Raw genomic sequence first — 14731 nt, 5'->3', positions numbered from 1 at the left:
ACAACGAACAGATATAACTTTGTTGTGGTGGTTTCATTTTATTGTTATTATTATTATATCACGACTTTCATTGATGGCCCTCAGCAGCAGCAACAATTTGAATTGATTAACCATCGTTGAAGGCGTTGCAAACTGTTGGACCGGCTCAATGCCGAACCCAATTCCACAGCTTACAAAAATCCCCCACAAAATTAGAGGTTTCCAAGTTTCCACCTTTCCACGCAATACGGCACACGACCTTCGAAGAAAACACGCGCCGCGTCGAGCTTGTATTTTGAAGTTGTTTTTAATGAATCATTTCTCTGATTGAATGCCACACAGACTCAATACGATCATGGGCACTTAATGATCTCAGCTGTGCCAAATTCTAACTCCGTTTAGTTGCATTATATTGATTCATCCAACGATTTACATGTTACATATCCGAAATTTGATTCATTTTACTTTCACTTTGCTTCACGCGATCTTCTCAGCTGTTTGTGTTTGTGTGTGTGTGTCACATAGCCGTGGGGCCAAATTGTTTTCGGATGTTTGACCCACTTTACACGGTTTCCTCTTCACCAGCTACACAGACTACCCAAGAGGGAGACGAAGATCATGAATTTAAGTACAGCGCTGCTTATACTTTTAAAAAGTATAATAATTCGATTTATTAGTAAAAAAAAGATATATAAATACAAATTAGAATAGCTGCAAGAGTCATCGATAAATGTATCGGTATCGATACTTGGGGGAGCCTTGCAGTGAGTCCCATACCGTTTGCCCCTTGGTTCGGGAATCGGGTAGAATGATTGGTAGATTTTAGTTAAGCACACGATAATACAGACATGGACAAGCCATTTTGGTGGTGTTCTTAATACTAGGTTTAGTAAATACTTGTGTTGCCAACGCCCGGCTAAATTGCACGCTGAAACAGATGGGCCAGCAGCTCGGCCTCGCTCAAATCCATTTTGTACTTCTGGACAATGTCCTGCACCTTCAAGCGGCGTCGCACATGCGGCGGTTGATAGCTGTACACAAACACAAAAAAAAACCAATAATATTTCGAATAATTCCTTAGCTGTGAGTCAAAGCTTACTTATCGTTGTCCAGTCGCCGTCTGCGGGATATGTTTAGGGCCGTCTGACGCACCAGATTGCCAACGACGCGTCGACTCAGCACCATGCCATCCACTAGGGGCGTGGCAAAGCTCATGCGACCGGGCGGGCCCTGCAGCTTGACCCTTAACAGTCCCGACAGCAACGAGTGCACGAAGATCACATGACAGTCAGCGGCCCGGGGCTGCTGCAACGAGTGCAGCTCCTCGCCGGTGCGTGTGTAGGCGAGCAGATCCTCGAGCGGGAAGTTCAGGTAGTCCTCGTAGCTCTCTAGCCACACGAGGAAGATCTTGGCCGGAGCCTGTGCGAGCAGCGTCGGCTTGGTTACGTTCCCCTTGCGCCGCGTTGGTGGCACAGGATCCTTTTGGCTGCGCCCAGTGCCCGTGCCTGTGCCCGTGCTCGTGTCCAATTCCAAGCTGAGATTACGGGGCTTTGACTTGGCTGCACCAGTTCCTGCCTCCGACTCGCAACGTGCCCAAACATTGCTCGTGCCGAGCTGATCGCTGCCGGAGAGACTGCCGCCATCGCTCGTGTCGCTGTTGTAACGAAGATTCCACGTTGTCGGCACCACGAACGCAATCTCCGCCGAGACATCCGCCCAATAGAGCACACGCTGTGATCCATTGTAATTGAGCTCGCTGGGCACATTGGATTTCAGCTGCAGCTGCTGCTGCTGCTGCTGCTGCTGTTCCTCTGGCGTTCCCTTTAGCGACCAGGAGTTGTGGGCAAAGCCCGTCCAGCCAGAGTGATCGGCAACCAGCACCGGCCAGCCGAGGGTCTGCAGCATGCCGGCAAAATGCGGATCATAAGTGTGGCTCGTCTCCTCGATCATATTGCCAATTATTTGCTGGGCACTCGTCTGACCCGTCTGCAAGGAAAAATTGGTTCCAATGGAAATTCTTGGTTGCCATTTTGGTTCCTTACCTTAACGTAGAACACATAGACGGTATCGTGGGTGCGGGCACTGAGCTTGTCCAGTCGATCCAGATCGGCGGCAAATGCCGTCGACTTTGTGTCCAGCACAATGAGCGGTCGCTGGGGCGGTGTGCCCAGCGCCTCGGCTGGATTGTGCGGATTGCGTGTCTCGAAGGTGAGAAAACCGAAATGCGAAAGGAATAGCCGTGCGGCATGAAACTCTTGGCACACCAACGGCGGCACGCACTCCTGCGAATGCGACAGACTGTCCACACTGTTGTCCGCCTCCGCCCAGGCCAGCTTCTCGTGTATGCTCTGGTTCTCGAGCAGCGCCTCCAGCTCCCGTATACTGGCAGATCCATACTGCTCGCGTATCTGATCGATGGTGGGTATGGAATAGTCGGCCACACACGGCTGCACCTTGTCCACGCCGTCCGGGAAGTTCTTTTGCTCGCACTCGGGCCGCTGGCTAACATCGTTCATGGGTATGGGACGGCCGGGATTGATGGCATGGTACTTGATGCCCGACTTGCTGCGTGGCAAATGTCGCAGCTGCATGGTCCACGCATGTCGTCCAAACGGTCCACGGATCAGCACTGTCGAAACGAACAAAATGTAAAACGAACAAGTCAAAAACTGATTCAAGACTGCACTCACGTGTCACTGTTGGCTGCGGATCCTGATCATTGCCCAGCGGCTCCTCGAGCAGTGCCAATATGGTCGAGTTTTCCGTCACAAAATACTTGAACTTGGCAATGGCCTGCTCGGTGCTGGCCGCCGCCGCTGGCACCATCGAGTTGCAGTGCTTCATCAGGGCCAGTTCATCGAGCAGCGATGAGATGGACTCGGGGCCACATTCGCTGGGAAAATAGCCAACCTGTTCGAGGATGATGGTGAGCAGATTCTCGGCCGCATCTCGCACCCGCATGGAGGCCGGCTTCAGTTCCTTCTCGTCCTTGAACTTGGGTATATCGCCGCTCTTGCTCTGACTCTTGGTGCCCGATATGCCCAGCTCAACCACCTCGAGCACCGTCTGCAGGCAGTCCTTGTCCTGCAGCAAGTACGGATGCTGCATCAGCCAGGCGGCGGTGCACTGAAACGCAGCCACAATTGTGCTATGCAAATCCTTGCTGTGCGCCGGCGGTGGCCTCGAGCACTGATAGCAAATGTAGTCGCATATCCACTTGACGGCCCGCTTGCACTCTAGAGCGTCTGAGGAGATTATCGTTAGATTCTGACTAGCTTCATAGATTTTCACTAATGTGTCTAAGGTGGGTTGTGGTGTGGTGTGGTGTGTTTTTGGTTTGGTTTGGTTTGGTTTGTGGTTTGTGGTGTTTTGGTGTGTTATTTACATTGATATTTGTGGGGTTTTTTTCGTGGATATACAAACGAAATATATAGAAAATAATTGCAATTATCAATTGTCAATGAGTGTGAATTTTGGGCATTGGTTTCGGTTTCGGTTACGGTTACGGTTACGGTTTCGGGTTCGGGGGTTAGATGGTGATTAGAAAAGAAACGCATCGAAAAGTAAACGAAAGAAAGAAAGAAAGACAGAAAATAGTGGCGTTAGTTTGGTTTTGTTAGCATTTCAATCATTTACCATTTGTAAACTTCCTGGCTGCCGCATCGAAAATTCACAAAAGCAAAAATTGGACAGTCAAGTGTTAAGGTTGGGTTAAGGATTTTCGGGGGGGTTTGGGTTTGGGTTTACACACATACAAAGTGGTCAAGTGGAAAACAAACGAGCAAAAAATAAAAGACGACAGAAAAACAACGACATTAACACCAGGAAAACAAATGAACAGTTAGCCACGGCGACACCGCGTCTTTCAATGCCTTTGCAAATGCATTCAAGATCCCGTTAGATAATAATTAGCATGGAAAAAAACCCAAGACAGCGGAGACACGCGCAAGGTGAATAATTTTCTGGTGCTCCCCCACACACAGCGGACAACGTCACCTTAATGGTAAATTCACCTTTGAAGCTTTAAGCTTTAAGCTTTAGGCAGACAAACAAGCGGGATATACACATAGTTTTTTTAGTTAGTATCAGATCAATGCGTTTGCAAGGGGAAATGAGTAGCACCAAAACCGTTCATGCACATTTAATTATAGAGTGAAGAAGACACGCTACCTGTTTCGCGTATATGCAGCCTGGCCAAGCCGGACAACAGCTCCAGGGCGGCCAGGGAGACATTCAAGTCTGTTTTCCACGACGAGATGAGCCGATGGCAGACCAAATAAGTGGCACGCACAAACAGCGCATGGGCATTATCTGGTTAAATAAATTTGTAGTCAAATTTGATTAACAACTCTGCGCGATCGAACGATGAAACAAAAATAAAATGCATGGGAAACCGAACGGGACACAGAACAACAAAAAATGTATAGAAAATCGTTCTCTTTACCATATGTGGTCACGCCTTCCAGCTCTTGGCCAAACTCAAATGACATGTCATCGGAGATGGTTAAACTCGGATAATCGTGGGCTGAGGCCGTGTCGCGCATGGAGCCCGAACCAGCGCCCATGGTGGCCGTCGTTTGGGCACCCAAGCTGGCCGTGCCAGTGCTGACCAGCGAGGCGGAACGCTCCGAGCAAGCTGTTCCATCAGCACCACAGCACAAAAAAGTTTACACAAAATGCAAAAAATAAATAAATACAGAAACAAAATTAAACAACACAAAATAATGTGGATACAAAATCAAATCAAGAAGTTAATTGCTGATCTCCTATAAAAAAACCTTACCCGAGCTGAGTAGATTGGCCTCGTGGTGCTGTGCACCGCCAGAGTTGTGCATATGAGTGGAGGCCGTGCCCCCCATGTCCGTTTCCTCGAAGGTGACGGCATCCTGGACGCACAACAGCAGACCGCCCAGCAGCATGTGTGTGTTTTGGGCATCTGTTTCCACCTGCAGCGCATTCATCAGAATGTTCATGAGACGCGACTTCAGCTGAATGAATGTGAACATTCTAGGAGAGGTAAACAAAGGATTAGGATAAGTGGAAGTCCCTTTGCTGTCACTCCTGCTTACTTTTCGCTCGTCTCGCTGGACAGATCACGGATGGGCAGTGCCTGATAGTGCAGTGGCAGCACCATTATAGACAGCAATATGTTGATGGCGGAGCGTCGGAGCTCCGTGCGATTGAATGCCATTGATTGTGTCTTCAGCTTTAGATCCTTGTCGGGCAGCACAATCTCTAGGGCGGCTATGAAGCCCGGCAGGAGCACATTGATGCCATCCAGATCCAGGCGAAAGAGATCACCGGAATGGAGCAGTATGCTGGCCAGCGTCTCATCGCACTCCTTCGACTCGGTGATCTTTAGGCACTGCTGCAGGGCCATGTAGAAGCGAGCCAAATACACTGGCAATATCTCCTCGCCGGTCTTCTTTGCACAAAAGATCTTGCACAGTGTGCCAATGGCCTCGGCACGGCCCGACTCGTACTTGTCGATGGTCAGCGTGGGCGGCAGTGAGGCGGGGTCGTTCAGCGAGTTGGGCTGCGACAGCGAAATGGAACCCTTGCGGTGCTCCATGATCATCGACGATGGCCGCTTGCTAGCCTCGCATGCCTGCTCTGTGAGACGAAAATATCCTTTAGATCCTTTCGCAGCTGCTGCTGCTGTGTTCCACTACTTACTCTTGCGATTCTGGCGCCAGGTATCGCCACCTATGTGCGCTGCCTCGAACAGCCACTCGTGGAATACGTGGAGAATGCTGTTACACTTGGGCCGCGCCACCGCCAGCTCAGTGCCGGCTCCCATCGTTGTCAGTGGCAGAGCTGAAAACGCAAAGCAAAGCAGAGCAGAGCCGAGCAGAGGGCGATAGAGAGATAGAGAAAGGGTAAGAGGTGATTGTGAGCGAGGGAAAACATCTGTTAGATTGTTTCAGAAGCGACAAATGTTTCGCACAACACTTACAGTTGATGCTGCTGCTCGCCGAGGGCGGACCCGATGTCGATGTTGGCGTTGTGGGTGCCGCAGCGGCCGAGACCGGAGTTGGTGCCTGGCCACCAGTGCCAGAACCAGAACCAGAACCGGAGCCAGGGCCAATGCCAGTGCCAATGCCAGAGGCAACGGCGGCACCACCACCACCACCACCCGAGCCTTGGACTGGGCCAGCGCTCGTCGAGCTGCTGCTGTGGGTGTAGCTGTTGTTGTTGCTGTTGCTGCTGTTGCTGCTGCTGCCGATCGCATTGCGTGCACCGCCTCCCGTGAGGCCGATAAGCGAGGTTTTGCTCAAGCCTGCACAAAGCATTCGTGTGTGTGTGTGTTTGGGTGTTGGAATGTGCGTGTTGTGTTGTGGAGAGAGAGAGAGAGAGAGAGCAGTGGAGTAGAGTAGAGCAGAGCAAGTGTGAGAAATTAGTAGCGAGGCAGAGGCAGAGCGGAGCCTGCCCGATGCCATCACACATGCAATGTGGCTGGCATTAATTGTGGGCGTACAATAGATAAAATACAATGCATAATGGGACCTGGCTTGGCTCCCGGAATGGGAATTCGAAATGGAATGGGAATCGGAATGGGAATGGGAATGGGAATCTGCTGCTTTGATGTGAGGGCAGTTGGAAAGTGGAAAACAGTTACTCTTCCACTCCACATCCCCACTCGCGCTCCGAGCAATTACACACAGATTATTCCACTCATGCTACGGAACAAATTATACAAAAACGAAAGAAAAAACTAAAATGCAAAACGTGCATGCGGTGCGCGGTGAGGGGTGCGCCGTTCATGGTGCGGTTGTGCCTTGAGCCAGGTTGCTCTCGTGTCCAGTCATCGTGAAGCTAAAGCTAAAACATAAACACCGATCTGGGAGCTAATGGCGAATAAAACTAATGGAGCATTAAGTCAACATTCGAGGCAAGCTAAGTAAATCACAGTTACTGCAAAAAGCACGACAAATGAAATTTACTTCGGTATTCCGAAGGCCCAAACACCCTGGCAGAGCAGTATTAAAGCAATCACTGAAGAGTTTAGTCTATAACAATTCGGACACTTCTTGCACAATCAGCACTTTCGGATGGGTGGAATAATTCCATTCCTTTGATTCGGACGTGAAAAAAGGTTCGATTGAGCCTTTTGCCTGAGGCAAAGCTTAATCAATACAGAAAGAGCTCCTTCGCAATACTTTCTGCCAGGTTAAAATACAAAAACAAATGACAACATTGAGTAAAACATTCTAGTGGATCTAAAGACGAGTTCTCGCACCCTTTTGCTGTGTTATGGTGGGCGCCACGCTAAAACTCTTGGCCAATCGTCGCTGTAGAGGCGGTGTGGGCGTGCTCGTGGCAGCTGTTGACCCCAGACTGGCCTCAGCCGTGCTAAAGGATATGCTGCCAACGACTCCGGCCGAGTGGCTGCCACCAGCGCTCGTGCTGCCCACGGCAGAGGTGCTGGCGCTGGACGTCGGCGAGGCTCCACTCTGGGAGAGTGATAGCTGCTGTTGCTGCTGCTGGTGGAGCTGATTCTGATGCTGATGATGACCGTGGTGACCCATGATGGCGTTCAGGGCAGTGCTGGCCGAGTTGCTCATGAAATTGTCGCGCAGGAAGCTGCCAGCGCCATGTAAATGCAAATGCGGATAGTGAAGATGGTGATGGTGATGCAGATGCTGATGCTGCAGCTGGAGCTGCAGTTGCTGCGCGACGGAGCCGGAGCTCTGCAGCTGCTGCTGCTGCAGGCTGTTCGCTGATATATTCGAAGCGCTGCTCGACTGTATAAACTGCTGCAGCGTGGAGGAGGTGGCCTCGTTCAGCGAGTGACGTATTTCCATTAGATTCGTCACGACATTCTCCGACTGCTGTGGCGGTGGCTGATAAACGCCTACTCAAATCACCGATTTTTCGGTTTTAAATACAAGTTTTTTTTGGGTTAGATAAGCGAGAGCGATGAACAAACGAACAAGAGAAAGAGAGAGAGAGAAAGATTGAGTAATACTGGGCTAGCAGCCTACCACAAAAACTATTTGCTACTTGAAGCCTATGGTCGCTGGATGAGAGAGAGAGAGATTGGGGTGAGGGTTCGGCTCTTACCCAGAAACGCATCCACCTGGCTGGAGATGCCCTTCATGGCGTTGAGAAAGATCTGCGGCAGCTGCTGCAGACACGGATGCTGGTGCGTCTCAGCGCCCTTCTCGTGGGTGAGGGCCCACTGCACAAAGTGCGACGATTTGCTGATGATGTGCGGTGAGCAGAGCGCCGTGGGATTTCCGATCATGCGCAAGAAGCGATACCAAGTCTGGGCCACACAATCGTTCGACATGCCCACAGGTATTAGCTGGCCATCCTCGTCGGCTGTGGATGGCAGAGAGCTGCATGAGTGACAGTTGCCAGAGACACAAACTTGTGGGCGCCACAAACCATTTTTCAGCTGGGGAAACGCTGGGCCATAGCTGAACTCGAGCAGGCGGGAGGTGAGGGCCAAGTTGACACGATTCCATTGATCGACCAGGGCCACGCGATGCCGCCACATGGAGCACGACTCCTGCAGCGTTTTCCACATAGAGGGCGAGGGGAAGCTGCGCACGCAGGCCAGCAGCCACACTTCAAAGAGCACGGAGAGCACACGCTCGCACAGCTGATCCCCGACATCATCCTTGACGGTGGGCGGCGCCAGTAGAATCTCGTTAATGGCCAGCAGGAAGAGCAGCAGCGTGTCCCACGTCTGACGATCCATCAGCTGCGATATCTGCGCCGTCTGCTGCAGTGTGCGCAGCACCCGATGACACAGCACCGCCTGCCGCTTAATGGTGTCGGCACCTGAAATGGCCAGCAAAAAGGAACTCATTAGTCACGACTGTATCCCGCGAGCAACTGGCATCGATATGTAAATAAGTTCGAGCAACCTACCAAGCGTGGTTTGGTATAGAAATGGCAAGACTTGAAATTTAGATGGGGGTTAATACATAAGACAGAGCGAGTGGGCATTTATGGGGCAGTGGCGGCAATAGACAGCGGATCGATGGATGTCTGCATTGGCGACTTGATGTACTTACTTTCGCCCTGGCGCGGCACAAACAGATTGTGAAAGTGATTGATTATCTGGCGTGCATACAGATTGGCATCCTCGCATATGGGCTTCGGCACACTGATGCGCGGCTGCGGATGCAACGCCGTCAGCCACTCGCAGTAGACATTGACGCAGTCCTTGATGGTCTCGTGCTCCTGCAGGGGCAGCGATAGGCCAAAGCAGATGACATCCATGCACCATTTCACCTGTACAGACGAGTCGCAGTTGTCAGATTCACCAACAGATTGATGGCCCATTGATACTCACCTCCTCATCCTTGACCAAATGGCTGGGCTCGGCATTCTGTGTGATGCCCAGATTGGTGCCCAGCTGCTTCACCACCGACACGACCACTTCCCGTCCAGCCGAGGCTGGGAATTTGTTCAGCACACTGAAGCATTGCGCACCGCAGCTGTTGGCCGTAATCTGGGCCGACAGTGAGGCCCATTCAGAGTACATTTCCCTCCCGTTCCCGTTCTGTGTGTATGCTCCAGTGGTGTTATTTCGGCGCTCCAATTAGCGATTCTCTTTTGTCGCAGCTGTTCTTCTTTTTTTGTGTGTGTTTGTTTCTCTTTTCCGTACACTCGAGTTTCACTTTGTTGACGTCAACATCAAGAGCATTGGAGCAGGTGCGCCATGTTGGCGGTGTTACAAATGTTGCTGTGCCTGTTCCTGCTGCCGAAACCCCGCCCAGACATCGTGCGGTCTCAAAGCAACCCAATTGATATGATTTTTGTTTACTTTTTCACTTTTTTTGCTGCATTTTGATACGAAATTTGGCATTAATATTGCAATCAGTGTGACCGCGGAATTATCGATCATATATACCGACCGACCCTCGGAAATAAACCGAAATATACACTTTCATTTTCAAAATATACTATACATATCCCGTAAATCTTAAATCATTTTACTCGATTTTGATATTCCGCTTCATATTACCAGCTAGTTAGGATTCTCAGCGTTAAAACTACGACTGTATCCGTTTAATGAACTCATTTTTCATAAGATTTTCTAGTTTTCATGGCTTCCTTTCGTTGAATTGCTTACAAAATAAGTATCAAAGTAAAAAGGTCAAGCAAAAAAAAGCATAGTTTGATAACTTGTTGCTTGTAAACCGGTAGTGATGCAGAGCCGAACAGCTGTGTGTGGGCTTGGTGTCAGTGCTGTGTAACGGCACGCACCTGAAGCTCTCAGTGCTGCAAGGTGTCAGCAAGGCGCGTGGGAGAAAACATCTTTAAAAATAACTAACACAAAGCGAAGACAACTTACAAACAAAACATGTTTTAAATATCAACCTAACATGCATAGATATTTATATTTTGAGTTGGGTTTTTTTGGAAAAGCCAAACCCAAATGAATTGAATTGAAGAAGCGTCGTTTGCATTTGCATAAATTTGCATGCGTTTTGGCAGTTTTGCTGGCTGAACCGAAAAGCATAATAGGGGGTGAACAATGGGATCATAAATAAAGTTTAGCCAAAAAAAGACTCCCAAAACAATTTGGGCACAGATGGACAAGACGATCAATTTGCACGCCTGCCTCTTTGAAAAGAATTCATCAAATGGCGACAAATCGGCAATGGGCGTGGAAGCATTGCGGATATCCCGCCAATAGGTGTCGCCTGGCCACTGGCACTGGCACCTGTTGAACATTCCACAAGAAGAGGAACAAGTTCTCATTGTTCTGGCATTTGAAAGGCGTTTTATTTCATTCGTAAATAAATAAGTTATGATGCTGCCTCGCATTGTTCGTCAACGCGAATAATTCCATTATTATTGCGGGGTAGTAATATCAATAATAATGGCAAACACTTCTCAAGTATCTCCACTGATGTGTGTCTGAGTTTTTGAATTTGCATATCGACGCCTTACGAAACTCCGATACCAATTGATTCATATTGTTATGTGTTGTAGTTGCCTCTGGCTGTGTTCTTTGCCCGTTTTATTGATCTACTTTCAAGCGGGTTCTGGCCACTATATAAGATCTCTGTCTCGGCCAAACAAATCAACACAAATCATCCACCAACCAACCAATCAAGCAAACAACTCGACATGAAGGTGAGTGCATAAGCCCCACAGGATAATGGGGCACCCTCCTCCACACACAAACACACACCCACACGCAACTGGATAATACGCCTTTCTCTCTCCTTTTCAGTTCTTCATTGCTTGCCTCCTGTTCGCCGCCTGCCTGGCTCTTGCCCAAAGCAGTGTCATCCATGGTGCTGCCTACGGCCCTGTGGCTACCTTGCCACTGGTTCGCACCGTTCCCGTAGTGCGCACCGTACCCGTTGTCCGCCATGTGCCAGTGGTGCGTACAGTGCCCGTCGTTCGTCATGTGCCCGTCTACGAGAACGTGGCCGTGGTTCCCTCCGTCGTCCGTGTCGGACATGGCGCAGTCTACGATGCTCCGCTGGCCTACGGTGGCTGGCTGAAACAGAAATAATTGCAGTGCTCTGTGCCTTATAATCTGCTGCTGACCGCTAACATTAAACGACTTGTATAATTTTTTTTTGTCTATTAATAAATTGTAATATCTCCAAACAAGGAATTAATGTTGAGCATGATGAGAGAGAGAGAGAGAGATTGAGAGAATGTTCTTCTGCTCTCATACCGTTTTACCGTTTCCACAAGTTTTACCGTTTCTGCTGCTTCGCACATTTCATCTCTTCTCTTCTTTATTCTAGTCACAAAATTCATCATTTAAAGAAACATTCATTTTAGCTAATGCATTAGCTAAAAATAGCATCTCTGAAGTCTATCAAACACACACTTAACATTTAAGCCTCATTCTATCATTATAAAATCTGTGTTTATCCATAACATCTGCATTCATAACATAGGCGCCCGCTCTGCAGCATTCTTGTGACTTTGCTTCATCAATTTATGGCAATCTGGATGCTGGAGACTTAGCATTTTGCACTGCATTGCTGTGGAATGTGATTTGATCGAGGTAATCAATATTTTGTATCTGTCTGGGAGGCCCATTAAGCAATATCTTACACACACACACACGACGCGCATTATAGGCTGATTTTCGATGAACTTGTTGTGCGTGTGTCTGTGTGTTTTCTTTTGTTTTTTGTTTTGTTGTGGTTGTCGCTGTCGTTTTATGTTCGTTGGATAGACAATGATGCGTTTTTACACGCGTGAGAAGCCACTTGCATAATCATAATATTGGGCGCTAGTTGACAACGAATTTCGGAACAAAATCAGATTCCAAATTCACCTTGAAATAGCCAATGATTGTGGATGGGGGGGATTGGACTGCTGTGGGCTGTGGCCCATGGCCTATTGCTTTGGGGTTGGGCTTGGGTTCGGTTTAGTTAATGGCTCCAAAACGGACAGACAGCAGGCCGCCGTGTGAGGCAACCAAGAGAAGAGCCAAGCCAAGCGCTGATCTATGCAAATGACAAAACGAAATATGAAAGCCACATGATGTCGATGCCGCCTCGCCTGCAGCCCCCGTGCCTTATCAGCCTTATGGCAAGCAGTTCAGTGAGCCCAAGAGCCCAGAGCTCGGACTCCAGTTCGACCTCAAACCATTTTCATGCTAATTGTGGGAGCGTTGGCTTGTGTTGGCTTTCGGAATTTCGGAAATGCAGATGCCGCCTAACGTAACGTAAGGGCTTTACGAAATGCTAGTCTGCAAACTGGAAAGAAATCGGAATTGGTTTCGGAATGGAATGAGATGGGGTGTGGGGTGTGGGGTCTAATGGAAATGGCAGTTGTTGGATGAAGAACCCGAAATTGGGTGCGGCCAAGTGAAAATGAAAGCAAGCCATCGAAGACTTCCTTCTGCGTGTTGCTACTTGAGTTTTGCATCATCCAAGCATGATTATGATTATATGTGATGACGATGATGATTTCAATCTCGATGATGATGAACCGCTGAAAATGTTAATGAAATGCCTTTGTTTGGATCTCGGGCATGGGCATGGGCATGGGCATGGGCCTGTGTCTGGGATGCGTCGGATCGTGTTATGCTGTTTTGTTGCGTTGCTAATTTGAATTGTGGGACTTCATTATGATCGCTCTTACATCGTTTTGTGATCGCTGCAGATCATCGTATAAAAGCAACCTGATGCGTTCAATCAGACATCAGTCGTCTCTGAAGAGCATAACCCACTCAAGGCGTTTAGGAACCCATTCGATTTTGGTAACGTTGTCATCGCATCAAGTGGAATAGTAGTCAACATGAAGGTGAGTCGCCCACACACACACCCTCATCCTGGATAGCCACACTATAACTTCCCCTTCTCCTCCTTTGTGTCCAGGTCTTCGTTTGTATGTGTGCTCTCTTTGCTGTGGCCAATGCTGGCTTCCTCGGTCTGCTCGGTGGGGGTGGCGGCGGCGGTGGCAGCGGAGGAGGCGGCGGTCTCAAGTCCGGCCTTAGCTTGGGCGGCGGCAGCGGCGGTGGCTACTCTGGCGGCGGTGGCTACTCTGGCGGCGGTGGCGGCTACGGCGGTGGCGGCTACGGCGGTGGCTACGGCGGTGGCTCACATGGCGGACATGGCGGTCATGGTCCAGTTCAGGTGGTCAAGGTCATCCATCAGCAGGGCGGCTACTCTGGCGGTGGCTACTCTGGAGGCGGCGGCGGCGGTGGTGGCTATGCCGGCGGCTATGGCTACGAGCCCACCCCACAGGTCTACAAAGTGAAGGTCATCTCCGAGGGCGGCAGCCATGGCGGTCATGGCGGCCATGGTCCAGCTCCCGTCTATGGTGTCCCAGCAGGCCCAGCCTCCGTCAAGGTGATTAAGGTACTGTCGGAGTCTGCTCCTCTGGTCAGCGGTCCCGCATTCATTGGCGGTGGCATCAGCGGCGGCTCATCGGGTGTCTCCCAGGTCATCAAGGTGGTGCACGAGAGCCACGACGCTGGTGTCTCCTACGGCGGACTTTCTGGCTCCCATTCGGGCGGACAAGCCAAGGTGGTGCGCGTTATCCATGAGCATTCGGGCGGCTATGGCGGCGCTAACTCAGCTTACGCTCCCATCGATGTTCCCGGACCAGCTCCAGTGAACTCCTATCTGGCCCCTGTCCAGGAGGCTCCAGTCTATGCTGCTCCTGCTCCAGCTCCAGTCTATGGTGCTCCCGCTCCAGCTCCAGTCTATGCTGCTCCCGCACCAGCTCCAGTCTATGCTGCTCCCGCTCCAGCTCCAGTTTATGCTGCTCCCGCACCGCAGGTGAACTATGCGCCGGCTCCTCAAGTGAACTATGCCCCCGCACCGCAGGTGAACTATGCTTCTGCCCAGGCCCACGCTCAGGCTCAGGCTCAAGTGAGCTATGCCCCCGCACCGCAAGTCAATTATGCCCCCGCACCAGCTCCAGTTTACTCTGCTCCCCTGCAGGCACCAGCGCCACTCCTGAGTGTGCCCCAGCAAGCACCCGCCCAGGTCTTTGCGCCCGAGGAGCAACTGCTGCCAGTGGGACATGCGCCCGCCCAGACCTACGGCCCACCAGCCTACTAAGCGACGCTCTTCCAGCAGCATCCCCGCACACACACACACACACACACACACACACACACATACGAAACACGGGAAGACCTTCGAACTTCGACCTACTACTCTACCTCTATCGACACACTTCCTACACAACGCCATGAGTTAATTTAAGTCCATTTTTTTACACACTTTTTTTTTGCTAGAAAATACAAACAAATTTAAACCGAAAAAAAAGAGAAAAGATCTTCAAACTTTCAGGCGCTGTA

At 50.2% G+C, this 14731-nt stretch overlaps 3 protein-coding genes across 16 annotated transcripts; 2 read left to right on the top strand and 1 right to left on the bottom strand.

Annotated features, from left to right (window-relative positions):
* Positions 1-602: 602 nt before the first annotated feature.
* LOC117580698 (ral GTPase-activating protein subunit beta) lies at positions 603-9842 on the bottom strand. 14 transcript variants are annotated; one of them, XM_034267324.1, is made up of 16 exons: positions 9287-9841; positions 9006-9225; positions 8371-8769; positions 8044-8304; positions 7220-7834; positions 5936-6259; positions 5656-5796; positions 5049-5592; positions 4763-4986; positions 4424-4615; positions 4150-4290; positions 3616-3633; positions 2670-3224; positions 2022-2608; positions 1079-1965; positions 603-1010 (listed from the first exon to the last, which is right to left on the bottom strand). In XM_034267324.1, the coding sequence occupies exons 1-16, from the start codon at positions 9476-9478 to the stop codon at positions 896-898; spliced, it is 5415 nt and encodes a 1804-aa protein (XP_034123215.1). In that variant the 5' UTR covers positions 9479-9841; the 3' UTR covers positions 603-895. The 14 variants fall into 14 exon arrangements, with proteins under 14 accessions (XP_034123215.1, XP_034123214.1, XP_034123216.1 ...); XM_034267323.1 differs by lacking the exon at positions 3616-3633 and having other exon boundaries at positions 2670-3278; XM_034267325.1 differs by lacking the exon at positions 3616-3633.
* Positions 9843-10936: 1094 nt separating this feature from the next.
* On the top strand, positions 10937-11530 carry LOC117581177. Its single transcript, XM_034268121.1, has 2 exons — positions 10937-11079; positions 11180-11530. The coding sequence occupies exons 1-2, from the start codon at positions 11074-11076 to the stop codon at positions 11465-11467; spliced, it is 294 nt and encodes a 97-aa protein (XP_034124012.1). The 5' UTR covers positions 10937-11073; the 3' UTR covers positions 11468-11530.
* Positions 11531-13078: 1548 nt separating this feature from the next.
* LOC117581175 (skin secretory protein xP2) lies at positions 13079-14716 on the top strand. Its single transcript, XM_034268118.1, has 2 exons — positions 13079-13224; positions 13299-14716. Exons 1-2 carry the CDS (start codon positions 13219-13221, stop codon positions 14487-14489), a joined length of 1197 nt encoding a protein of 398 aa, XP_034124009.1. The 5' UTR covers positions 13079-13218; the 3' UTR covers positions 14490-14716.
* Positions 14717-14731: the final 15 nt, after the last annotated feature.

Source organism: Drosophila guanche, unplaced genomic scaffold (assembly GCF_900245975.1).
Source record: "Drosophila guanche unplaced genomic scaffold, DGUA_6, whole genome shotgun sequence".
NCBI lineage: Eukaryota > Metazoa > Arthropoda > Insecta > Diptera > Drosophilidae > Drosophila > Drosophila guanche.
The sequence above is the reverse complement of the archived record's forward strand: the minus strand, read 5'-3'. Positions and strand labels throughout refer to the sequence as shown.